The sequence below is a fragment of the Mirounga angustirostris genome, unplaced genomic scaffold (assembly GCF_029215605.1).
Source record: "Mirounga angustirostris isolate CCGP_5_RB_7025 unplaced genomic scaffold, mMirAng1.0.hap1 SCAF_1, whole genome shotgun sequence".
Classification (NCBI taxonomy): Eukaryota; Metazoa; Chordata; class Mammalia; order Carnivora; family Phocidae; genus Mirounga; species Mirounga angustirostris.
In genome coordinates this window covers 75,194,497-75,219,071 of record NW_026991709.1, presented here as the reverse complement: position 1 = coordinate 75,219,071, position 24,575 = coordinate 75,194,497, and the positions used below count along the sequence as shown (strand labels likewise).

Sequence of the window (24,575 nt, the reverse complement as noted above, 5' to 3'; positions counted from 1 at the left end):
GGCTTTAACATAGCCAGGAAATATTCAGCAAATATTGCATATGTGAGTGAATGAATGAATGAATGAGTGTATTATTAAATGCTCCCTGTTGGTTCAGGAATCATACCTCTGGCATAGTATATTATTATTATATATTAAAAATAATATTTATATTCCTTCTCAGAGTCTCGGCTCCTAAAGGGCAGGGATAATGCCTTTTAACCATGGGCTCACAGATCACAATGCCAGAATTAAATTTATAAAAATTTTTTTTTAATTTTATTTTTTATACCAAACCTTTTAATCTTTTTTTCTAATGTTTATTTTCTCATAGGTGCATCTTAAAAACAGATTTATCCTGTATAAATATATAAAACATAAAAAGTAAAAAAAAAAAAAAAGCTATGCTCTTCCTTCTGTCCTTGGAGGTAATCATTATTAAGAATAAAATTTTAGTGAAAACACCTAACAAATGCTCTTTTGTGGTTTTGATTTTTATTTGAGTAATAGGTTTAATGCACTTATCTCACAATTTGGAAGTTGGAAAGAATCTTAGATACATATTTAAAAAAAATGTGTGCCCCCTGTTGCACAAGGGTAGTTACACAATAAAACATGCCCTGTCGTGCATGGACATGATCTTCACTGTAGTGGAGAGGCAGTTGTGTAGAGTTCAAGGAGTTGCTGTAAAGAACCCTCTAAATTCATACTGCACCCAAAATGCCTCTCACATAAAAGAAAAAGAAAAACTCTTCCAGTATGTTGTTATATGCAAGGATGCAATACTTTCTTGCTTGAATGAATTTTAAAAAATGGATATAGCTGTCATTTGTAAATTAAGATTTTTTTTAATAAACTTTTTAAGTCATTGAACTTTTTTTTTTTTTAACTAACAGGTACCTAAAGAACAACTTCTTCCTTATGTCAAACTGTAAAGTTAATTGATTTTTAATCAAAGGATCTCAGAGTAGAAAGCATTAAAAACCACTAATCTAAGCCAACCTCCTCATTTTCCGGAGGAAAGTCTGAGGGCTAGGATGGGGAAGTGAGTTGTACGGAACTGCTGAGGTTAAGTAGCTAGGAATTAGCACATTGGGACTAGAATTAGAAACATTTAAAGCTGCAAATATTCTCTCCCTTCCTACGTTCTCCCTCCTCTCCCATTTTCTCCCTTCTCTCCCACCTTTTCCCTTCCTTTTTCTTCCTTTTCCCCCTTCCGCTCGTCATTTCTGTCTTTTAAATTATTTTGTCGATACTTAAGATTAATTTCTAATGTGTTTCATTAATACTGTCTTATGCTTAGAACAGTAGAATGAACATAATGACAATTTCAGAGATGTTTTGAAGTTATTTTAGGGATAATGTTTGATATGAATGTTAATGAGTTAATATCGGCTTTATTTTATTTTTTAATTAAAACCTTTTTTTAGGTTTTATTTTTGATTCATCAAATGAATTACTGAGTAAACTATGGGAGGTCACACTCCTGCCTCAATGCTCTATCTAAAAAAAAAAACATGCATGTCTTCTCTGCTGTATTCAGCCTGATGGGGCTCAATTTTAAAGGCTTGGGCACTTTGAACATAGAGAGAAATAAACTCAAAGAAAGCCATAGGCCGTGGTTTTTCCACAGTCCTTGTCAGGGGTATAGGAGTTTTTAATGAGATAAATGAATTTGTCTTAGTGATAAAAAGCTATGTAATATTCTGCTCATAAAGAAAGCATTTATAGATACCACAAAACTTTAGTAAACTCTGCTTGAAATCTAACTACAGGAGCGTATTTTTAAAATGAACCATTAAAAAAAAAAAGAAAATAAAAAATAAAATAAAATGAACCACTCTCAGTCATGGGGGAAAAACAAACCTATCGTAGCTATATTTGCAGTTTCAGAAGTAGCTAGTGGAAGGTCTATTGAATTAATATTTTTAACTGATGACCCACTTAAAGGTGTCCTGTGCTTCAAAATGTAAAATTAGGATACCCTAGATCTTGAATAAGACCTACAAAGGATAATTGGTTTATACATGCAGAAGGACCTTGGGGATTATTGGGCCATTTATTCCCAGATGTTTGAATTTAGAAATCAGTGCAAAAGAATTCCCAGATATTACTGTTAGAAGTTATGACAAACACACACACACACAACCATTTATTTTGATATCCTTTCCTTTACAAGAAAAACCCCCATATACATTAAAGTACATATGCATATGCATATGATAGTTGGTAACCATACACTGACATAAAAACAGTGAAAAGTTTCTCATAAAACAGAACCAGGTGTAATCAGTTTTGTTTATATAGCAGTGTTTTTTTTCTTTTTAGTCAAGTTCATTGAGGCATAATTTATATACAGTAAAAATTCATCCTTAATTTACAGTTCTGAGTTTTGACAAATGTATAGTCTTGTAATTATTCCAACAATCAAGATCAGTATAGTTACATAACCCCCAAACTTCTCTACCCTGTTTTCCTGTCTCCCACTAGCCATTGATTTGTTTTCTGCCGCTATAGTTTGTTCCTTTGCAAAAATGTCATATCATTTGGATCATAGTAAGTACTTTTTTGAGTTTAGCTTCTTTCAGTTAGCATAATGTATCTGATACTATGTTGTATGTATTAGTAATTCTGGTTCTTTTTATTGTTGATTTCCAGGGTTTGGCTGTACCACAGTTTGCTTATCTGTTCACTTGTTGAAAAACATTTGGGTTGTTTTCACTTAGGGTGGTTATAAAGTCCCTATAAACATTTGCATATAGAGGTTTTTTTTGGTGAAAGAAAATTTTCATTTCTTTTGGGTAAGCACCTATGGTGGGATTGCTGGGTCATATGGTGAGTGTATGTTTAGCTTTATAAGATACTGTCAAACTGTTTTTTGAAGTGGTTGTACCATTTTGCATTCCCACCAGCAGTGTGTGTGAGCTCCAGTTGCTCTCCTTGCCCAGAGTTTGCATTGTCAGGGTGTTTGTTGTTGTTGTTGTTGTTTTTAACTTTTAGCTATTTTATTAGGTGTGTAATAACACGTGGCTTTAGTCTGCGTTTTTCTAATGACTAATGATGTTAAGTCTCTTATGTTATTTACCATTTTTATATATTTGTTGAAGTGTGTTCTAAGCTTTTGGCCCCTTTTTTAAAAAAAATTAGATTGTTTTCTTTTTATTGCGTTTTGAGAGTTCCTTATATATATTGTGGAGTCAGGTCTTATATCAGATATATATTTTGCAGATGTCAATGGTTTTTAAACCTTCGTGCAACATTAGACTGTTCATGTTGAGAGCTTTACTATAAACACATTCCTGGCCCTACTAGATACCAGCTAAATCTCTTGGATATAGTCCCAGGAGTTTGTAGTTTTTATACCCCGATTATATACTTGGACTTACACAATGGACATTTGCAACATACTGACTGAAAATACTGTGGTCACCCTAGTGCAGGAATCCTCCCTACTCTAATCTCTCAAGCTTCTGCAGTGGCAACTCATTTCTCTGTTAGTGTTCAAGAATGAGCAGCATTTTTTTCCCTCTCTAGTAATTGAAATTTGTTCCTCTAAGGTAGGGGTCTGCACACTATGGACCATGGACCAATGCAGCCTACCCACCACTTGTTTTCTCATAGCAGGTGAGCTGAGAATGGGTTTTACGTATTTTAATGATTGAAAAAAAAAAAGAGGAAGAAAGATTGGTGACATAGGAACATGCTATGAAATTCATATATCAGTTTCTTTTTTTTTTTAAAGATTTTATTTATTTATTTATTAGAGAGCGAGCGAGAGAGAAACAGCATGAGAGAGGAGAGGGTCAGAGGGAGAAGCAGGCTCCCCGCTGAGCCAGGAGCCCGATGTGGAACTTGATCCCAGGACCCTGGGATCATGACCTCAGCCGAAGGCAGTCGCTTAACCAGCTGAGCCACCCAGGGGCCCCATATATCAGTTTCTATAAGTAAAGTCTTATTGGAACAAAACCGTGCTCATTGTTTGCCTATTGCCTGTGGCTGCTTTCATGCTACGAAAGTAGAGATGAGTAATTGTGGCAGGGACCATATGACCAGCAAAGCTTAAAATTTTTATTATCTGGTACTTTATAGGAACAAATAGTGGGTTTTTTTGGACCATTTTTGATGAAACTTTAAAAAATCTTCCTTATTTAACTTTTTTTGATACTTATCACCATGAGCATCAATTATAACTTTTCTTTAATATGTCAGTGTTGTTGGGGACTATTGCTGATTGAACTCTTATGATAGTGTATTTTATATTTGTAGTGACTTTTAAAAATACAGACATACCTGATTTTTTCTTTTGAGGAAGAAAAACTTTACACTCCATATATATTTCTAGGTACTTCAAAATTGATTCTCTAGATAGAAGCCATGTGTAAAATAAGAGTATGTCATATGCCAGCTCTGAGTAAGGGTCTGTGGGCTTTCATGAGTGAAGTGCATGAATAAACAGATTGAACTTTTTAAAAAAGTTTGCTTATGATTTTTAGCTTATTGCTTATCACTGGCTCTCTTCAAAATGTATTACTGACGTTTGCATGAAGGAAGTGTTACTTCGTCTTCTTAGAAACTTCTGTCAGAAGTACCTAGGTTGATTTACCACTCCACTTCGAAGGCTTAGTGTGTAATGATTGTTTCCAGTCTCAACACAGCTCCTCAATGACCAAATACCAGGGGAGTCTCCATTGGACTTTTTTGGCTTTTATTTTTCTAATGAGTCATAAAGGCTGAGTCACTTTCCATTAACTTTACTTCAGGACTTTTAACTGCATATAGAAAAAGTGTGAGTGGTTTATAAGGGTATCTTTCCCTCTTCACTGCCTCCCAATCAACAACATTTGTTTTTGTCTTTGTTTTTTTTTTTAATGACTATATAGAGGAGTCCATGATTTACTTTATTGTATTAATTACAGTAATATTTTAGTAGCACTTTTCTATCAAATGCTTTAAAATGTTAGTTTTTTTCTTTCATATTATGAAGGTCTGTAAAATATAGAATGTTAGGGTTGACAAATACTGTCAAAAGTCTTTATTGCCTAGGTGGGAAACCTGAAGTAGAGAAAGAAGAGACTTGATTAAAGATCATTGTCGCCCCATCTGCACTTCTTGAGCTTGGTCTAACATCTGGGCCAATAGCTATTTGGAAAGAACTGCCCATTCTCAGTGTCTACATTTACAATCACTTTCTGGCTTTGCCTACAAAAGGTCCCTTATCCTATCAGTGATGGCTAGATTTTAACTTGACATGTCTGCTTCTCTTGTTTTCCCAGGTTTCCATGGTCAGACCTTATTATTTCAAATTGGGTTTTAGTGGACTCACAAAGCATTTCTTCTTTTCTTTTTATAGTTACCCCATTAGAGATTCACAGAGCCAGTCTTCATAAGGTCATTTTGGCTGTGTGTGTATGTTGGAGAAGAGAAACTGGAGATTTAGAAAATGGTTGGGGAGCCATGGATACACCCCAGTTTACTGTGCTTTTAACATCCCTGAACTCCAGGAACTTGGTGTCAGTGACTTTCAAGCTCCCCACACTAGGATAACTACTAGGCTTAAAGACAGGGTTGCCAAAGAATTTATAGGCCAAACCTAGACACTGTGAGTAAAAGGGATGATTCTAATAATTTCACCAGAGTGGATGGATACTGGTAATCACACAACTAAAGGAGACATTGCTGAAATACCACGGGCAGTTGGATGTGATGACTGAATGAGGTCCTCTTCTGGATATGTGAAGTTTTCATTGGCATTTAAAACCCAAAGGGTACCTGTCTATCATAGATTGTCTTGAGGTTCTAAATTTGTTTTCTGTTTCATAATTGATTACTATGTAAAACATGAAAACTTATTCTTTAGATTATAGAATAGAAATCATTAGGGTGTCATTCAGCTATTCATATTTGGGTTTATCAGAATTTTATTTTTTTTAGTTTTCTTTCTGTTCCCCATTTATGGGTTCTCTCCATATATTCCCCCCAAAATGTAAAGAACAGATGTTGAAAAGATTTGTGCCAATTAAAGGGAGGTAAGAAATGCAGACATTTCTGATTCCTTTACTTGGCAATGTGTAATATGCCTATCATTTTTTTTTATTTTTAAATATAGAATAAGACTACCTTTTTACTCTGCCAAGCATCTTTTTAGTAATTGAGCTCTTCCTAGAATTATTTTGCAGTATTTGCACTAGTTTACTGATACATTAAATAATTCATCCCAATTGAAATCAGACTTATGGTATAAAATTTAACTTCAGCAGACTGACTTCTTTCTAAAGGGAAATACCTTGAACCTAGACTTGTAAGACCTGGTTTCACATCTCCTATTTACCACCTATTAGGTGTAAGAACTCAGAGATAACATGCAGTATCTCTAAGCTTTAGTTTCCTTAGCTGTTTATTGGAGATAATATTCACTGTGCCTAATACATGGGCTTGTGATGACAGTTAACTGAAGAAATGGATATGAGAACTTTCTGTAAAAATGTAGTGGTATACAGTCAAGCTCTTGATGACATTACTGTTCAGATTGCCTTGTAATACTTTGACTTTTTCACTTCTTCCAGACTGTTGTTCCTGTGAGCCCTGTTGCTCTACCTGGAGTTTCTTTCTCCACTATCCAAATTCGGCCTGTTTGTACACCCTCCCACCCCCACCAGGTCTCGCTCAAGTGCTCATTTTCTGTTAAGTCTGCCCTGCCCTGTTTCTTCTTTTCTGTGATTTCTTCAACCCACTTTGAACTACTTACTTCCTAAAGCAACATGATCATTCTCTGTATTAATTTACTCTTTCTCTCTCAACATGAGACTGGCGGCTGACTGATTTCAGTATTTTTGGGGGATCCTTACATATAGGAGATATCCAGAAAACTTGTCAAACTATCTGACAGCTTGTGCTCAGTGGGCAGACTGACCTGAGCTAACTGAACTGATGACACTAGAGTAAGAGCTATGATCATTTGCATGAATTCATAGGGGTAGGAAAAGAAGACTAGGAACAAGTCGCTTTTACTTTTTGTTGTATTTTTTTTTCCATTTCTCAAATTTCTGTAAGATGTTGATTGGTATTGAGGTTAAATCAAGGCCTGAAAACACACAGTAATTTCCTTTGCAGACAGTGAGCTTACTTGTTTATGGATTGACTTTAGTTATGTAAAATAGTGCTAATGTTTGCATATTTTCCAGGAATGTTATATGGTATCATTTTGTCACTGTTACTAGAGAATCCAGTTAAGTTTCTTAGATGGTGTTGGGGTCCATTCATAATTTTTATGTTTACTATTTTCTCTCAGATTTATTTTGACATAAAGGGAGCAAGTTTCTTATAAAGCTTGACTAAACGGATCAAGCATAACACGTGTTTTTAAAGTTCTTGATTATAAGGGGAGATAATTGTGAAGAATCTGAAAGTTTTGGGTTGGAGACCAAAGAGATGGATGCAAACTTTGAGTGATTTATGATCAAAAGAAGGTGGGAAAGCATGAGCAAGAGCTCAAGAGTTTTTGCTTTGGGCATGAATATGTCCAATTGTACTTAATTTGGAATGATTTTCTAACTTAGGGCACACTGTTGAGTCTCTTTCAAAGAGCTTCATATGATATATTAGGAGTTAACACTGCTTTCAAAACAGGCAGTGCTATAAAAAATAAATTTATATTTGTAGGCAGCTATTATTTTAATTTTTTAAAAAAACCACCAAAATAATTTTGACTCCTTTAAAAAACAGTGAAGCAAGTAAATCCTGTAGAGCAGAAAGGATTTGGACAACTTGTCTTCCTGTTCACAGACGCAGCTGCCCCTGATTTTCTTTCACTTCCTCTGCAGGGGAATTACATGATAACCAAATATACTGTAGAATGTACTGAAGCCAGTTTCAGTAGCATTGCAGAGAGAAATCCAAGGCATTTTAACACATTCCACTCGAACTTAAAACATTTGGTGATCTCTGAGAAGCATTCTGAATATGGAGGGTGCTCACTTTCCCAGACTGTACTGTGATCATCTGGCCCCACATAAGCCTTTTAGTTAATGACACAGTTCACATTTATATTCATTGAACACTAAATGACTGATAACATGGTCTCATTTTACGAAGAAAGCAGTATTTGGTGCAGGAGAAACACAACAGTTATTCTATAGGGTAGTCTTTTATATAGGCTGTGATGATCACATTTTTGATGATATGCTTGTGTCCAAGAGACAAGTGTATATCACTTACTCTGAATCAAGTACATTTCATGCAACCCTATGTCTAAGGTGGATGAATTCTTTTTTTTTTTTTTTTTTTTTTTAAGATTTTATTAGAGAGAGAGAGAGAGGACGAGTTGGTAGGGGAAAGCGCAGAGGGAGAAGCAAGTTCCCCGCCGAGCAGGGAGCCCGACCTGGGGCTTGATCCCAGGACCCTAGGATCATGACCTGAGCTGAAGGCAGATGCTTAACGGACTGAGCAACGCAGGTGCCCCAAAGTTGGATGAATTCTTAATTTGGACTGTTTCCTTACAGCTCAGGACATTGAGGTTTTAATTTGGAAAGTGACTTGTCAGAGGTCATGTGGTGAGCTGCTGACAGAAGCAGAACTAAAATTCTGTCAGATGTCTGGAATTAAGAACAAGGCTCTTTTGTACTTGTGTGTTCCTTATATGCTGTAGTAAAGTTAGCCATATTTCCATACACTGGGCAAGAAATATCTATATTTCTTATAGTAAAGATACCAAGATGTCATGTGGATTTGGCAGAAAGTCTTCACTAGAGCAACTCAAAGAACAGAAATTAGGAAAATCCATCTAGTTTTAGGCATGCACTGTTTTTACATGTTAGTGTGTTTATATTTTGACCAGTTATACCTCTACTCATACCCTCCTGTCATTCTTGAGGTTGATTAAACTATTAATTATATGACTTTCGTATATAATTCTACTTTGCTTTCTAACTCGATATTCAATTAAAAAAAATTTGAAGTGATGGAGCTTATTAAACATTTTATACATACTGATTTTCCTTTGACTCAGGCCCACAATATGTGTAGGAAACATTCTCCTTCAGTTGGACATAAGTTAGAAAGAGCTATAGAAATGTAGTAAGCTGTTGATTACAGTTTAATTCTTTGCCAGAAAACATTTCTACACATCACAAGACAAAGCAATGATTGCATATTCTATTATAGATTCTATGCTAGACAAGTGACTAGATCTGTGTTAATCAGTGACTTAGTTAAGGGACCTGACTGGAAGAAATACTTAATGGGACATAACTATGGAACCTAAGAATTCCTTAATTCTGATGCTGCCAGTAATAATAGGTTCCATTTATTGAGTTTCCTTTTATTGAGTGACAGATGTATTCCTTGGCCCCTCACTTAACCTAATTCAGTTCTCAAGACATTTATTCTCATTTTACAAAGGAGGAACCTGAGGCTTAAAGAGATTAAATAACTTGCCCAGGGTCGTTTATAGCCATTAAGAAAGCAATATTTGAATCCTGATCTGTATAGCTCCAAAGTTTGTTTTATTTTGTTTCCCTCTGAAATAACTCTTCAACAGTAGGAAAAACCCAAAACAGAATAATGTTGCCACTTTATATACTCTTTATTTTTGTATTATTGAAGAAATCTCAGCTTTCTTATTGGAATTTACTTCTATGCTTCAGGTTTTCTTCTTTCTTACCATAGTAGTAGCTGTGTTTCCAGCTCTCTTTAGGAATAGGGAACCATCAAAAGTGCACATCTAACTTTTAAGTACCATTAAAGTGAACACAAATTTTTCTCAATAAAATAATAATAATAATAATAATAATGATGATGATGATGATGATAATGATAGGGCCTCCTAGGTGGTGCAGTTGGTTAAATGTCGGACTCTTGATTTTGGCTCAAGTTGTGATCTCAGGGTCTTGACATCAAGCCCTGCATCAGGCTCTGTGCTCAGTGTGGAGTCGGCTTGAGATTCTCTCTCCCTCTCCCTCTGCCACTCCCGCTTATGCGCACATGTTCTCTCTAAAAAATAAGTAAATCTTTACAAAATAAAATAAAATATCCCCTCTGATGAACTACACAGAGAGCCAAAGTGGTTGACAGAATCACTTTTTTTTTTTTAAGATTTTATTTATTTATTTGACACAGAGAGAGAGACACAGAGAGAGCACACAAGCAGGGGGAGCAGCAGGCAGAGGGAGAAGCAGGCTCCCCGCTGAGCAGGGAGCCCGACGCAGGGCTGGATTCCAGGACCCCGGGATCATGACCCGAGCCAAAGGCAGATGCTTAATCGACTAAGCCACCCAGGCGCCCTGACAGAATCACTTTTTAAACTCTTGGCACAACTCCCTGTTATCAGGGTAGGGATTTTCTAGGTGTGCTTTGAAATACAGGCCAACTTCTTTCAATTTACTGTTGGGTTGCTTCCTTCTGTTTAGACGGTATTTCTAGGAAATCTGATTTAAATGTAAGCCAACTTGTATTATAATTAGGAAGATAAATCTCTTGATCTTCTGGGGAGGCATTCCCCTAAATTCTAAGAATGTACCCATGATCTCAAGATATCTTGTAGAAAAACACATTTCTGGTCAGTAAACATGACCAATTATTGAGCATATGGCAGCATACCAGAGTGAAATTCCAAAAATCTCAAGATTTACCCATTTGTTTTTTATTCATACTTTTAGATTTATATGATCTAAGATCACTAGAATTGTGTGTAGAGTTCTGACAAATGGTTACCAGAGTGGAACTGTGAGTAGTACGATTTGCTTTATGGGAGCAAGATTCTAAGAGAATCTTTTTACCATGCCTACTTACCCCATGACTGATACTTGAAACAGAATTTTGGGGCGGGGGGGATTTTGAGTATTACTCTTGATTTTTTTTTAAAAATTATTTTTTTAGAGAGAGTGTGAGAGGGGAGAGGGGCAGTGGGAGAAGGAGAGAATTTGAAGCTGACTCCATGCTGGGCAGAGCCCCACTCAGGGCTTGATCTCATGATCTGAGATCGTGACCTGAGCCGAAATAGAGAGTCAGACGGTTAACCAACTGAACTACCCAGGCGCCCCTTACTCTTGATTTTTTGAAATTGAAATGTGTTTACTAATCCTAATAGCAAAGAAAGTGCTAGCTAAAGTATCTCCTTGCAGAAGAGAAGTTGAAAGTGGAAATATCTGACTCAGGGTAAATAGAATTTGCAGTAGCTAGTACTTAAGGAAACTCTCTTGTCATATGAAGCCAATAAACCAAAATGGTTTTCTTTTCTTGGTGTAAACTTGTACTTAAGTTGGGTTGGATGTGATCTTTTGGGTTTTAATGGGCATGACTGGGTTTATCCTACAGGGGTTTAAGGAGATGGGTGGCTTTTCTTTCTAGGCTAAGGCAAACAGAAACCAAAACCATTTGAGGACTGCCAAACCATTTGAGGGCTTGTTTAAATGCCAGGAAAAGTGCCACTCAAATAGTGGAACAACAGAAGGTTGGAGTTTCTTTAGGGATACATGCAATAAAAATAAAAGCAATAAATTCTTACAATCTGGATATTCTTAGTGGAAAATTGCTTTGAAAAAAAAATCTGCTACTGCTTATCTAAAGGTATTTAAGTATTTTGGGTATCTTGAGGACTGCTTGTGGTTATTAAGGGTCTGTTGTTTTCTACGTAGAAAGTCTATCTCCATCAGAATAATTTGTGAATACTTTTTTTTTTTTAAAGATTTTATTTATTTATTTGACAGAGAGAGAGACAGCGAGAGAGGGAACACAAGCAGGGGGAGTGGGACAGGGAGAAGCAGGCTTCCTGAGGAGCATGGGGCCTGATGCAGGGCTCCATCCCAGGACCCTGGGATCATGACCTGAGCTGAAGGCAGAAGCTTAAGCGACTGAGCCACCCAGGCACCCCAATACTTTTTTTTTTTTTTTTAATGTACAAATTTCCTGCAGTGCTCAAGTACTTATAGTGGCTGCTATCACTCCCATATTTCAAAGAGCAAACGTAAGTTATATTAATTTGTTCAAGATTATTCATCTACTGAGTGTTACAGCCAGGACTGCAATCAGAGTAAGAGTACTTAGTTACACTGTACTGCATCCTTATGCAGTGAGTATTCACTGAATACAAGTGTTCTGTGTAGTGTATTACAGAAAACACTGTGTAAAGAGTTTCATCATTTTCTTTTTTAATTTTTTTTTAAGATTTTATTTATTTATTTGACAGAGAGAGAAACAGTGAGAGAGGGAACACTGTGCAGGGGGAGTGGGAGAGGAAGAAGCAGACTTCCTGCTGAGCAGGGAGCCCGATGCCGGACTCGATCCCAGAACCCCGGGATCATGACCCGAGCCGAAGGCAGCCGCTTAACAACTAAGCCCCATCATTTTCTAAATGTAATTTTTTTTTTAAGATTTTATTTATTTGAGGTGGGGGTTGGGGGGAGGAACAGGGGAAGGGAAAGGGCAAACAGACTCCGTGCTGAACACAGAGCCCAGTTCCCTGCTGGATCCCAGGACACTGAGATCATGACCTGAGCCAAAACCAAGAGTCTGAAGCTTAATGGACTGAGCCACCCAGGTGCCCCTCTAAGTGTAATTTTGATAGCCATCTTTTTATGTTCAATTAGGAAATTTTAAATCCATTTAAAAAATAAATCATTTTAAAGCAGGAGTGATTTCTTTTAAATCATTTTTGTGATATTAAAAGTAATTATTTAGCTGCTGTGTAAATTCATATATTTCTGAATTGTTCTGAAGTGGAGCATCCACGTGAAATGTAATTGTTCTTTAAGGAGTGCACCAAAGACAGTAAACTTAGGAGAATCTTCTCCACCTTTGATCAGTTTAATTTTCAAGGTCATTTGAGGTTCACAAATGTACATTTGCTAATTAGAATGCAGAGTTCTTCAGTAATTGGTTAAGTAAGTATTAGTGTTCCGGTGGGTTTATTCAGTAGCCCACCAGTAGGTGTATTTCCCAGAATTGAATTCCTTTAACTGTATTAAAAATCTGTTCACTTTCCTTTCTAAGTGGAGATTTGCTCACTTTGTTTCTGTGACATAAATCTGCAGAGTAGTTGTTTGATAAATGTAGAACAACTTTTGATTTTTTTCACTCTGCTGAAGTTAGCAAAATTACCATCACTTTATAGTTGAAGAAAAAGGAATAGGAGAAATAACCTTACAAGAATTTTGAAGATAAATCAGTGGCTAACACAAAACCAATAATATATTCAAAACCCTTGGTTGCCCATACTGTAAAGTGAGTTACATCTGTTAGTTAAAATATAAGTGCATATGCACGTGTGTGTGTACACATGCCACGGATGATAAAATGGCTTTGAATGCTACTGAGTGGTTCAGTTGTCTAAGTTAGCAATAACCGATTTATCACACTGTGATTATTGTTTAGAGCAGTGCTGTCCAATAGAGCTTCTGTGGTGGTGGAAATGTTCTGTATTCCACACTGTCCAAAATGGTAGGCATCAGCCCCACATAGTTATTTAGCACTGAAAATGTGGCTAGTGAGACTGAGGAACTGAATTTTTAAAATTAATTTTAGTTAATTGGAAGAAATAGCTACATGTGAGTAGTGGCTACCATATACAGTATGGGGAAAAGATTGTGACCCTAGTGGACAGAATAATGATGGATCAATAGAACATTCAGATTTGGTCTAGTTTAAGGAAATCTTTTCTAACATCTGTTCCAACATCGGATGATGTAGATGTACATCATATGGGATTTTGAAGGGAGCCTCACTCATGATCACTTGGTGGGAATGCAAGGACAGACCCCAAGCACCAGTTTGTTGGGAAGGCAGACCAAGTGACCTCTAGGTTGAGCTCCTTTTGAGATTATGGGATGCTTCTTGAGAAGAAAGGAAGCTCAGTTTCAGTGATTTGCGTTAGTATCTAGATCTGCTTTTTCTGAAAATAGACAAGGTCTGAGTTGTAACTTTTCTTGAGTAGCTTTTTTTTTGTTACTGCCAACACAAAAAAGTTTGGCTTCAGAGTACTGATCCATAAAGTTGATGCCTGCAAACACAGGAAGCTTGTGAGGTTGTTTGTGTTTGTGGGTATTTTTTTATCCTTTATGATAACTTGAGTCAGGTATTTCCTTATGGGAAGTCTTACCTGACAGTTCTACCAGGATGGGTAAATACTGCTCTGTTTCTACCCTGCTACCTTCCCTCCCCCCCGCTTTCTCACTTTTCCTCTCACCCTCAATCTTTTGCTCTGTCAGATGGAAATTTCTGACTCAGGCATTTTCACTTTTCCAATAAGTTACCCAGTTACTCTGTGGTCTCTGATAATGATGTAGATGGTTTGTGATATTAAAGTAGTACTTCTGATTTGAGGACTTACATTATCTCAGCATTTTCAAAACCCACTTGCCTGCAATCTAGTGTGTCTGCGGTTAACTATAATATATCCACTTGCCAAACAAGTGGTTTGGGTTACTGGGGTTTTCATTTAACTTGGAATTTGGGGGATTAGAAAAAAAAAAAAATAACTCAGGAACCGATTTTAATAAATTGCATCAGAGTGAAATGTTGGGATTAAATCAATTGTTTTGCTTTTTAAAATGTCTCTTTATTGTGCTTAGTCTTGTGCTTTTGTTGAAGGGGTGTGTGTGTGTGTGGCTAGGCACACGTTTAAAACTCATGCTTCAACTATTGATGATGTCCATTATATAATTTAGTGCTTCCTATTTAAGTTCTAGCATTATAACAATTTAGTTTCTTGTTTGCTGCTAGTAAAACTTTTTTTTTTTTTTAAGATTTTATTTATTTGTCAGAGAGGGAGAGAGCACAAGCAGGGAGAGTGGCAGGCAGAGAGAGAAGCAGGCTCCCCGTGGAGCAGGGAGCCTGATGCCGGACTCAATCCTGGGACCCTGGGATCATGCCCAGAGCTGAAGGCAGACACTTAACCGACTGAGCCACCCAGACATCCCAAAACATTTCTATTCAGTGAAGAACTGGTGTTCTTTGTTTTTTAGATAATGAAAACTGAGCAACTTTCATATTTCCCTGCTTGCTTTGGTTCTCAGGAAGATCAGATACAAATTGGGGGCCTTATGTAGACTTTATATTTGCTAACATACTTTTTTCCTTAACAATAACAAAAATAAACCTTTGATTCTGTTACCTTAAGGAAACAGTATAATTAAACTGAATGAAGAAAACATTGCTAGTGCAACTCATTTTTCCTAGTAAATATTTGTTGTTTCATTGTTTAGATGTGAAAATTAGATTAAAAACATATATTTTATTATAAAATATTATTAAAAGGATTATAAATAATAAGACTACCCTTCATGGTAGATAAATTGGAGAATATAGAAATGCTTAAAAAGGAAAATGAGTGACATTGTAATTCTATAGTATATGATCAGTGTTAGGATTTTAGTGTTTATCCTTCCTAATATTTTATGAAGTTGAAAAGTCAGTTATGTCATCTATAGTCAGAAAGTCTCCCAAGATCAGCCCATATAAAGCAGAGTACCTTTACTTGTGCCTAGTTCATATGATAAGCCACATGGATAGTCATCTATCTATAGGGTATATAAAACAACAGATTTCAGAGTGCCATTGTTTATACAAAACACCCCCCTCTACCCAAAGCTGGAAATAGGATCAGTGGATAATCTCTATAGATTGGCAAGTTTTACCTTTCTAAAGACCCTTTTACTTAGAGTTATTTCCAGGGGGACTGCGTTGAAAGGAAATGGGCTTCCTGGGGCTGAAATATTTAAGAGGGTGGTTATTTGGACAGGATAAGGCTAGACTTGACAACTGCTAAAGCTCTTTCTGATAATCAGTTTCTATAAAGTGATGAATCAGCACATTTTTATGAACAATGTTTGAAGTTTGGAAATATTTGAACAAACTAGGGAACCTGGCCTATCATCCAGGGCCTTTATTATTCTTAGAGATATTCACATGAGATTAAGATTCTTGATACTCTAAAACAGTTTGGTGCCGTCACCAAAGCAGTGGCTTTAGCAGACCAGATATTTGGTAAACTTTGCAGAAGATCCTGAGTTACACTATTCTGGTCCTTGTAGAGGTTTTTATGAAAAGGGTAGCTTTCTATCTTTAATATTTGTGGCAGGATAATTCACCTGGAAGATGTTTTCCTGTTACAAAGATCCCCTGCCCTTTTTTTTTTTTTTTTGCTTCTTCCAACCTTGACCTGTTTTCATTTACCTTAATTTACTAACACTTTCTAATTTTCAGGACTATTTGGCAGCCTGCTACTGTAGAGTATTTCTGAAGACATGAGGAACTTTTTCTCAAGTGATTCAGGACGCTAGCTCCAAGATTCTGAAAATTCCTATCAGCACCTTAGTACAGATTGCATTCTCTGCTTCAAAATGCCATGTACATCCTATGTATCCTGTTGGGTTATTTAGCTTAACACATATCCTCCTGTATAGATACATTTTTCATAGTCTGGGGGTCTAATCTTAGAAATAACACTTATTTGTGTGATCTTGGCATTGTTATTCCAACTCTCAGAGCCATCATTTCTTCTTCATTAATTGAATTATGCGTTTAATTGCGATCTAAAGGGACCAACAATTGACCATCTGTCTGAGTGTACTACCTTTCTAGATATTCTAGGATTCTATCAGCTTCTATCCATTATAATACATATATCTGTAATTTGGGTGACGGAAGCAGAAACCCTTTACTGTTATTTTATTTTTAAGATTTATTTATTTATTTTAGAGAGAGAGTGAGCAAGAAAAAGGGCAGAGGGAGAGAAGCAGACTCCCCGCTGAGCAGGGAGCCTGACACGGGCTTGATTTCATGACCCCTGCGATCATGACCTGAGCCAAAATTAAGAGTCGCACACTTAACTGAGCCACCCATGCACCGCCCCCCCCCGCCTTTACTGTCATTTTAAGTAATGTGGGTAGACATGCAGCTCCTCAGCCTTTTTTCAGGTGAGCTGGAAGGTGATGATGGCTCATATCTGCAAAAAATGCAGTATTTAATTGTACATCATTATTTTTATTAGTCATCTTTTTTCTTAGGAGCCCTCCTTTCCACAAGTATTTATTTGAAAATCATTATCTCAGGTATTGTGATAAATGTTGGAGAGAAAATGACCCATAATATTTTTCCTGCCTTGCAGGATCTTGAATGTATGCTGGGGAAACAGATAGGTAAAGGTAATTATAATCTGATTAGTGTTATAGTACTGTATTTACTATATGCTGTGAAATCACCAGGGGAAAAAAAAGCATAGGTGAATCTGCTGGGTGTGTGAGAGTCAGTTGTGATGGTTTGGGTTTTATTCTATATGATTGGATTAATAGAGAAATGACATTTGAATGAGGGTTTTGAAAGTTGATTATGAATTTTTTAGACAGTGGAGAGGTGCCTCAGGCAGACACTCACACAATCTGTATTATGGTGACTAAGCTTCCTTCAGACTTTCAAGACTCTCCTGTTCTCTGTGTTCTACACCCACACCAACCAACCAAAACATAAACCAAAACCAATAACCATAAAAATCCCCAAACAGTTGAAACATTGGTTAATAGTACTTGACTCAATCATTTGTACAAAATGTGGATGAAAGTCTGTCTTTCATAAAGGAATTACGGAAATCTATGTGCACTTTGCAGGTAGTTTAGTAAGGGGGGCAGTTATACTAAGGATAACTATTACAGAAAAGTGGATCTGACTTAATTCTATCATGGGTCTCTTCTCAGAAGGATCCTCTATCTTCTAGACAGAAGGAATAACCATACTATATGGGATAGAACAGGGGATTTGGAGACTTGATCAGAAAAGTAGTCCTGCCATTGGCTACTTTGACTAGGAACAAAATAAATGAGGACAGAACACAATGTCGTTTACCAATTTTTCATCAGCCAAAATTAGGTGCCACTCTCCTCCTTCTGTCATACCGTACTTGGATTTTGTTAATTTCAACAGGATGGACATCTAGGACACTAAAAGTCAGAAGAATCAAAGGTTTCAGTTACCCTTTATTCGCTAGTAAATTAATTGCTCAAACATCACTGAGATCTTATTCTCATTGTTTCAACCTTCTGCCTGAAAGGGAAGTTTAAATTGTCAGAGTGGTCAGTGACTCAAAGCTATGTCTGCTATTTTGGGACTCATTATTGGGGCAGATGGTTAAGAGAGTGTCCACAGTCTGCAGCTGGGCATCCCTAAGAAGCTCCCGGGCTGATGGTGGTGGTACTGGGGGTAGGGGTCCGTTTTGGTGTTGGTATCAGTGTTGGTGATATTGGTATACTCTTAGTCCCTTCGTTGGGGACTTGTCATTAGGGTGTTCTTTTGTAGGGCAACAAACAAAGGCATAAGGATTTACATATGTTATTTCTTCATTCAAATTGTCTTCAGCATCTCTTGGACACAGTAGTCTGAAATTCATTAATACTGTTTTTGCAAAGGGAGGGAAGCTCATTGATGTTGGGTGGAGAGTGGGGGACGTGGGGGGAGATGGTTAGATCCCAAAGGGAGATTTTCCTCAGAATTTCCCACCATACTCACAGCTGAGGGATTTTCTTGTAGATCACCCATGAAACACTGCAAATGAAAAGAACTTTTTTATTGCCCTTGTTTTTCAGAAGTGAACACAGACTGATTCCTCGAGACTTATTCTTGGGAGATAGACAAAATAAGTGAGGTCCCATTTTTTTTAGGAGACTCTCTGAGGTCCCATTTTTATTGCTCTATTTTGGGACCTAGAATCCACCTTCTGAGCGCATGTACCAGCCTTACCTAAATTCTTTTGTATCCGCTATTTCAGAGAACTGAATGCAGATTTGTCTTATTTACTATTACTCTTTTCTGACATAATGAATTATAGACTCATTACTTCTTCCAGGAGTTCTTTGAGCAGAAATATTTGGGGTCAGAAGAACTTGGTTTGGTTTCCAATTCATTTGTTTATTTGTTGGGCTATCTTGGTCAAGTTACTTTATTTCTCTGAGCCTTCGTTTCCTCATAAATAAAATGAGAATATTGATAAAGCCTTTACCTTCAGGTGGTTAGGAGGAATAAATATGAAAGTACATTGTCATCAACAGAGTGCTCCATCAGCATCAACTGTGGCAGCCTGTCATTACCAAACTTTTCAAGACAAAATGTGTTTCTGGGATATCATCCTCATTCATAGAGGCAGTTTTCATGTGTACAGAACAAAGGAAAGCAAGTATCATCCCTGCTCTCAGTGTAATGAGTATGTATTCCATCTGCTGCTAACAGCATTTATGCAAAAATAGAATAATTCACAAGTTATACCAGAACATAAAAGGCAATACAGACACAGTTGAAAGAAATAGTTTCTAGTGAATGTATTATTAATCCAGGCATTTGTATGTGGGTGGAAGCTTGTAAAGATTGACTCATTAGAATTGTATTTTCAGAAAGTTTTGGGATGTGGGTAAAAGGACAGAAGGGGAATGACTTCTTCACTGTTTTTGTGGTTTGTAAGAGTTAATTGGTCTCTCCACTGAGAATGCCTACCCCTTTTGCCCTTATAAGAATTTTAACCTTCCTTTGAAATTTGTTTTGTATGCTAGTTACTTTAAGGTTTCTTGATACCTCTGTCTGAGTCACTCCCATTCCTTATACTTACCTCCAGTTCATAACAAGCATAACTCCTCCATTATTTATGCCTTCAAAGAATATTCTGTAGGTCTTTATAACATTTATTAAATTATATTATGTTTATGTACTTTTCTGTCATCTCTACCTTCTTGATGGCTTGGAGATGATTTATTTATCCTAAAAGAGAGCTCAGCAAGTGTTTGTCGAATGAATGTTTTACTAGATACATGCTATGTCTTTTATTTAGGGAGATTCATAAATGAATGAAAATCTCTCTCTTCAAGGAAAATGGATGGGGGGGGTTGTGTGTATAAAAATCCCACTTATTTCTGAGATTTGCTTGGGTTAATGTAAACTAATTCATTGTATACTTATGTGCATATATCTGGATTAAAAAAATCACTAAAACTCTCTTTCATTTAATGGGAATGGGAAGGTTTCTAGTTTTTATTTAAATGATATTTGAAAATTTTACAAGTCTCGGTGATGCTGTCATAACAACAAGCTTAATTCTATTCACAAAATTGTGTTCTTCTTTTGTCTCTGGCATTTTTACTGTTTTTTAACTTTGTTGACCAGTGTTTCTTCATTGTTTTTCCTATTAATATCTCTTGAAGTGTTACTACATGCTACATCCAGTGTTGATTGTGTGGAAGGTGCAGAGAGTAGTCCCACAAGGTCCCTGCCCTGAAGAGTTTGCAACTGGTTGTGGAGGCAGCTGTGTATTTGAATTGAAGGATAAATATGTTACTTTCTGTTGATCCTCTTCAAAAGCAAGGAGGCAGAGTTGCATGGTTATCAGTTTTCAAAGGAGACTTAGCTACCATGCCCTAATTGTGGGGAAAATACTTGGGGTTAGAGGGAAGTCTGAATAGGAATAAGGGGAGTGATGGCATTGCCTTAATGGCAAGATCAGCCTGGAATTTGGGTGAGTGAAAGTGAACATAGGAGGGAGAAAGTTTGAGAAGGGGGAGGATAAGAGTTCAGGGTCCAGGGGTACATCTTTTTTTTTTTTTTTTTAAAGATTTCATTTATTTATTTGACAGAGAGAGAGACCGCGAGAAAGGGAACACAAGCAGGGGGAGGGTCAGAGGGAGAAGCAGGCTTCCCGCTGAGCAGGGAGCCCAATGCGGGGCTCGATCCCAGGACCCCGGGATCATGACCTGACTGAAGGCAGTCGCTTAACCACTGAGCCACCCAGGTGCCCTTCCAGGGGTACATCTTAAATTTGCCTGCAGGGAAAGGTCAGGTATGGTGAATTTATTCTGTTTACCCTCAGTAAGGTTTATACTGTTTACTTGGAAGTAGATTAGGGAAGGAGCAAAGACCTAGGCTCTGAACTTGGCCTGGCTATGACATTTTTCTATAATTGCCCGTCTGGTTACTGATTTACAAAGCTGGCTGGGTGTGTGATTGTTTTCCAGCTTGTAGTAGAGTCATGCTGTGAAGAATACAGAGGCACATCTTGAAGGGAACTAAAGTGGATGCAGAAGAAACTGGATTAAACACATAATACTTGGTATAAATGAGATTATATATTTGGAAGTTCTTAGTAAACTGAAGTGCTAAGTCAGTGTATTGACAGTACAACTCTATGTATGAGTGTGTGCACTTCCTTGTAGTCATTGAAGATCTTCTAGATTCTCTTCTAACTCAAGCCCTAACCCAAATATGCTCTAAGAAGATTTAGGATCAAATCACAATAATTGAATATAATTTGTTCTTGTTTAAATATTAAGAAATCATTGAGAAGAGTCATTGTTACCATAGCCAGTAATTCATAAACTCCTTGCACCTGTTATGATATGTTAATGTGTCTCCATGTTTATGATTTAGCAATATATGCTGTTGATGGAATTAAAGATGTCGATTTTTAAAAAGTTTGTATTTAATTACAGAATTTAAAATGTAATATATAAAATATTACAAAAAGCAAAAGAAATACAGAAACCCACAAACCTATTGGTCAAATTTAATAGATGTTACTATTTGCCTTAATTGCTTTAGTCTTCTCTATTTTGTTCGTAAAGCAATAGAACTTCATCTGATACAGCAGAGACACTCCTGCCCTTTGTCTCTCTCTGTAGGTGAACACAATTCTAAATTCAGTTTGTTTCAGTGTTGTATATTAAAAACATATTTTTATTACAGGTGTTTATAGCCATAAACATTGTGTTTTTAATGTTGCACTGACTAAAAGAAAAAGATATTAAATATTGCAGTTCTTCACATGGTTATCCACATGGAAAACTGCAATAATTTTATAGGTTTTTAATTTTATTCAGCATGACATTAAAAATATATAAAATATATTGTTTGACATAACTTTCTGCCCTGATAACATAAATTGAAGTGGCTTTTAAGTTTTTTTGACTGTAACCTACAGGATGATTTATGTTTTATATTGTGGCCTAATACACATCATATATATGTATATATACCTGTGTGTGTGTGTACATGTGTGTGTATGTGTGTAAAACTGAAAAAGTTTCTCCACATACTATCGTTTCCTCCACTGTGTATGTTATACTCTATTCTCTGGCCTATTCATTTGTAAATGCTTGTTCTAGTCTTAGTAAATTGATTTTATGACCTAATAATAGGTTGCCATCCATGAATTGGAAAATATTAATCTCAAGAATCAATCTAATCTTAATCTAAAACTAATACTGACTTTAGTATACAGACATAAACTTTCATAGTACAATAAAAGCACTTCAGATAATAAGGCAGCATATTAAAATAGCATTCTTTTGCACAAGATTTGATTACATCCATTTTGGTTAATTGATTCTGAATATTTGTTTTCTGGGAACTAAATCCTACATGTCTTAGCCATTTAATCAATTACTATTAATTAGCTAAGCATTTGGTCAGTATTGGATGTCTCCTCTGGTCTTTCCCAGCCTCCTGGTCTGCCTGAAGTCCGGGAGAGCTTTCACGGTGTCAGGAAAGGAAAGAGCTCTTTCGGGCTCAGGCACTGACTTCTCGCCTTGTCACTAACAAACTGCATACAACCTTAGTAAGTCCTTGGTTCCTTCGGGCCCTCATTTTCCTCACCGAGTAATCGAAAGGGTTAACTAGCTCATTTTTGAAAGCACTTTCATTCTCTGAAATACAGACTAGGATCTGGGACACAGTTGTTAGAATTTGCTGAGAATATATCTGATGTTAAAGAATAGGACTTTCTACTGGAATTACTAGTTTCACAGTTGCATTGGAACAAGGGGTAAACAGGTCATATATAGTTTAAATGGTTCTTGGGCAGAAATGATTCGTAAAACCATTTTGGAGTAACCTTAATGTCCAAGATCTACCTACTTTTTTATTGCATTATTTCTCAGGTACAGGGCTACATGAATGTATAATGTCAGCATATGTAAGTGCTAAGAATGGCAAAGATGTGCTTCTTTATTCCATGTTAGTTAAATGTCCTCATAGGCAAATCCAGAGCTGCAGAAAGAAATCTATAACCTCTGGTATTCCTATGGTACAGTTTTCTGAGTCCTACCTATTGTAGTAGTTTATGGCTTTGAGGAATTTTCCTTTTTTAATGTGAGTTACATGTTTGGAATAGAGTAAGAAGGTATCACCTAAACTACATGTCCTTAAGACAAACAAATAAAAAGCAAATTTCATGATACGAGTCCTTCGTAAGTATTGTTTTATGTATATGCTTGTGTTAAGAAACAGGGGTTTTGGGGTAGAGTGGACCTTGGAGACCATCTCTTCCCATTTGCTTCTAAAAAGATAGGCCAATGAGTGCTCCTGCCTGGATCTCCAAATCGAGGCAACATTAGGGGCAGGTTTCTGTATCCCCTAAGGTTCCTATTTTCTTTTGGTATACAGATTCATTTTAGGGAGCTCTACATTTAGAGAGACCTAGGGAGCCAGTTCTAACTCATGTCTGAGGGTGTGGACCCATTAAAGAATGTGATTATCCTTGAGGTAGAGATCTGTTCCTAGTCCCAAGGGACTAATAAAGGGGTGTTTTTCCTTAGGGACACCAGGCTAGATGTCAGTCTCTGGGAGAGGATCCCCTCAACCCTAGATGACTGAGGCAAAGGCTAGATTTCTCTTAACTCCTCTGACAATGCGAGAACTCAGTTTTCTCTCAGCTGCAGTATGCAGAACGTTCTTGTCTCTTGAGTTATGGCAGCAGTTCTTGCCCTCTCTTAATAGGTGTGGATTAGAATTTCTGTACCTCTGGGTTCTGATTCTATGGTTAATATAGTTAGGCCAGGGACCAGAGCTAACCGTTATTTTGTGACACCCTGTGCTTGGCACTGAGCAGGTACTATGTGGATTTTTGTGAATGAAGACTTAATACTAACTAGTCACTGTTTTGCATTGCATGTTATAAAGTTGATCATCCTAAAATACTTGAATTTATTTTTGAAGTAAACACAATTCTTTTTTTAACATATATTAAAATATCACCGATGAGTCTTCTTGTTTGCTTTTCTTCCTTCATCCTCTGCAGTGTGCCGAGATTTTGCTGTCTTAGAGGACCACACCCTGGCCCACAGCCTACAGGAACAAGAGAGTGAGTAATGGCCCTCATTATGTTCCTTCTGTTTTCTTTTTTAGTGGTAGCTTGAGGCAGGTTTCTTAGGGTGAGGCAGGAGAGAACAGCGTCACCAGGCCACACTGTCGCATCTATCCTGAGGGATTTATCTAGGCAAATGTCACCTGCGTGGAGAACGAAATTCTGGGTATTTTGAAGTATGGCATCTGCCAGGGAGGAGGAGACTGTTGGGTAGATGGGAGGAAAAGAGGGACTTGAACCTTTTCTCTTGCCCTAGTGTTACAGGAGGGAGACACTATCTGGCATCTGTTCCTTCCCCTAGAAGAGGGGCCTGAACCAGATCTTTCCAGGCATTGGCAGTATCTAGATTGAGGATTTTTCTTAATATTTATGTATGTAATTATGGAAGCTAAATCTAAGCTATATATGTTATATAAAATACATATTTGTGAATATGTAATTTGAGACTCATTCATGTGTCAATATAAAAATTAAGTCTTGAAAAATGTAGTTTATA

General features: G+C 36.9%; 1 protein-coding gene across 3 annotated transcripts in view; it reads left to right on the top strand.

The window, feature by feature from the left end:
* CCDC50 (coiled-coil domain containing 50) overlaps window positions 1-24,575 on the top strand; it is a 69,952-nt gene that overhangs the window by 4,810 nt on the left and 40,567 nt on the right. For 2 of the 3 annotated variants that reach the window (XM_045903152.3, XM_064581433.1), the window contains exon 2: window positions 24,014-24,076. In XM_045903152.3, coding sequence (XP_045759108.1) covers window positions 24,014-24,076 — 63 coding nt within the window. Of the gene's footprint in view, window positions 1-1,333; window positions 3,604-24,013; window positions 24,077-24,575 lie in introns of those variants that run through there. The other variant, XM_045903153.3, reaches the window with a different exon arrangement.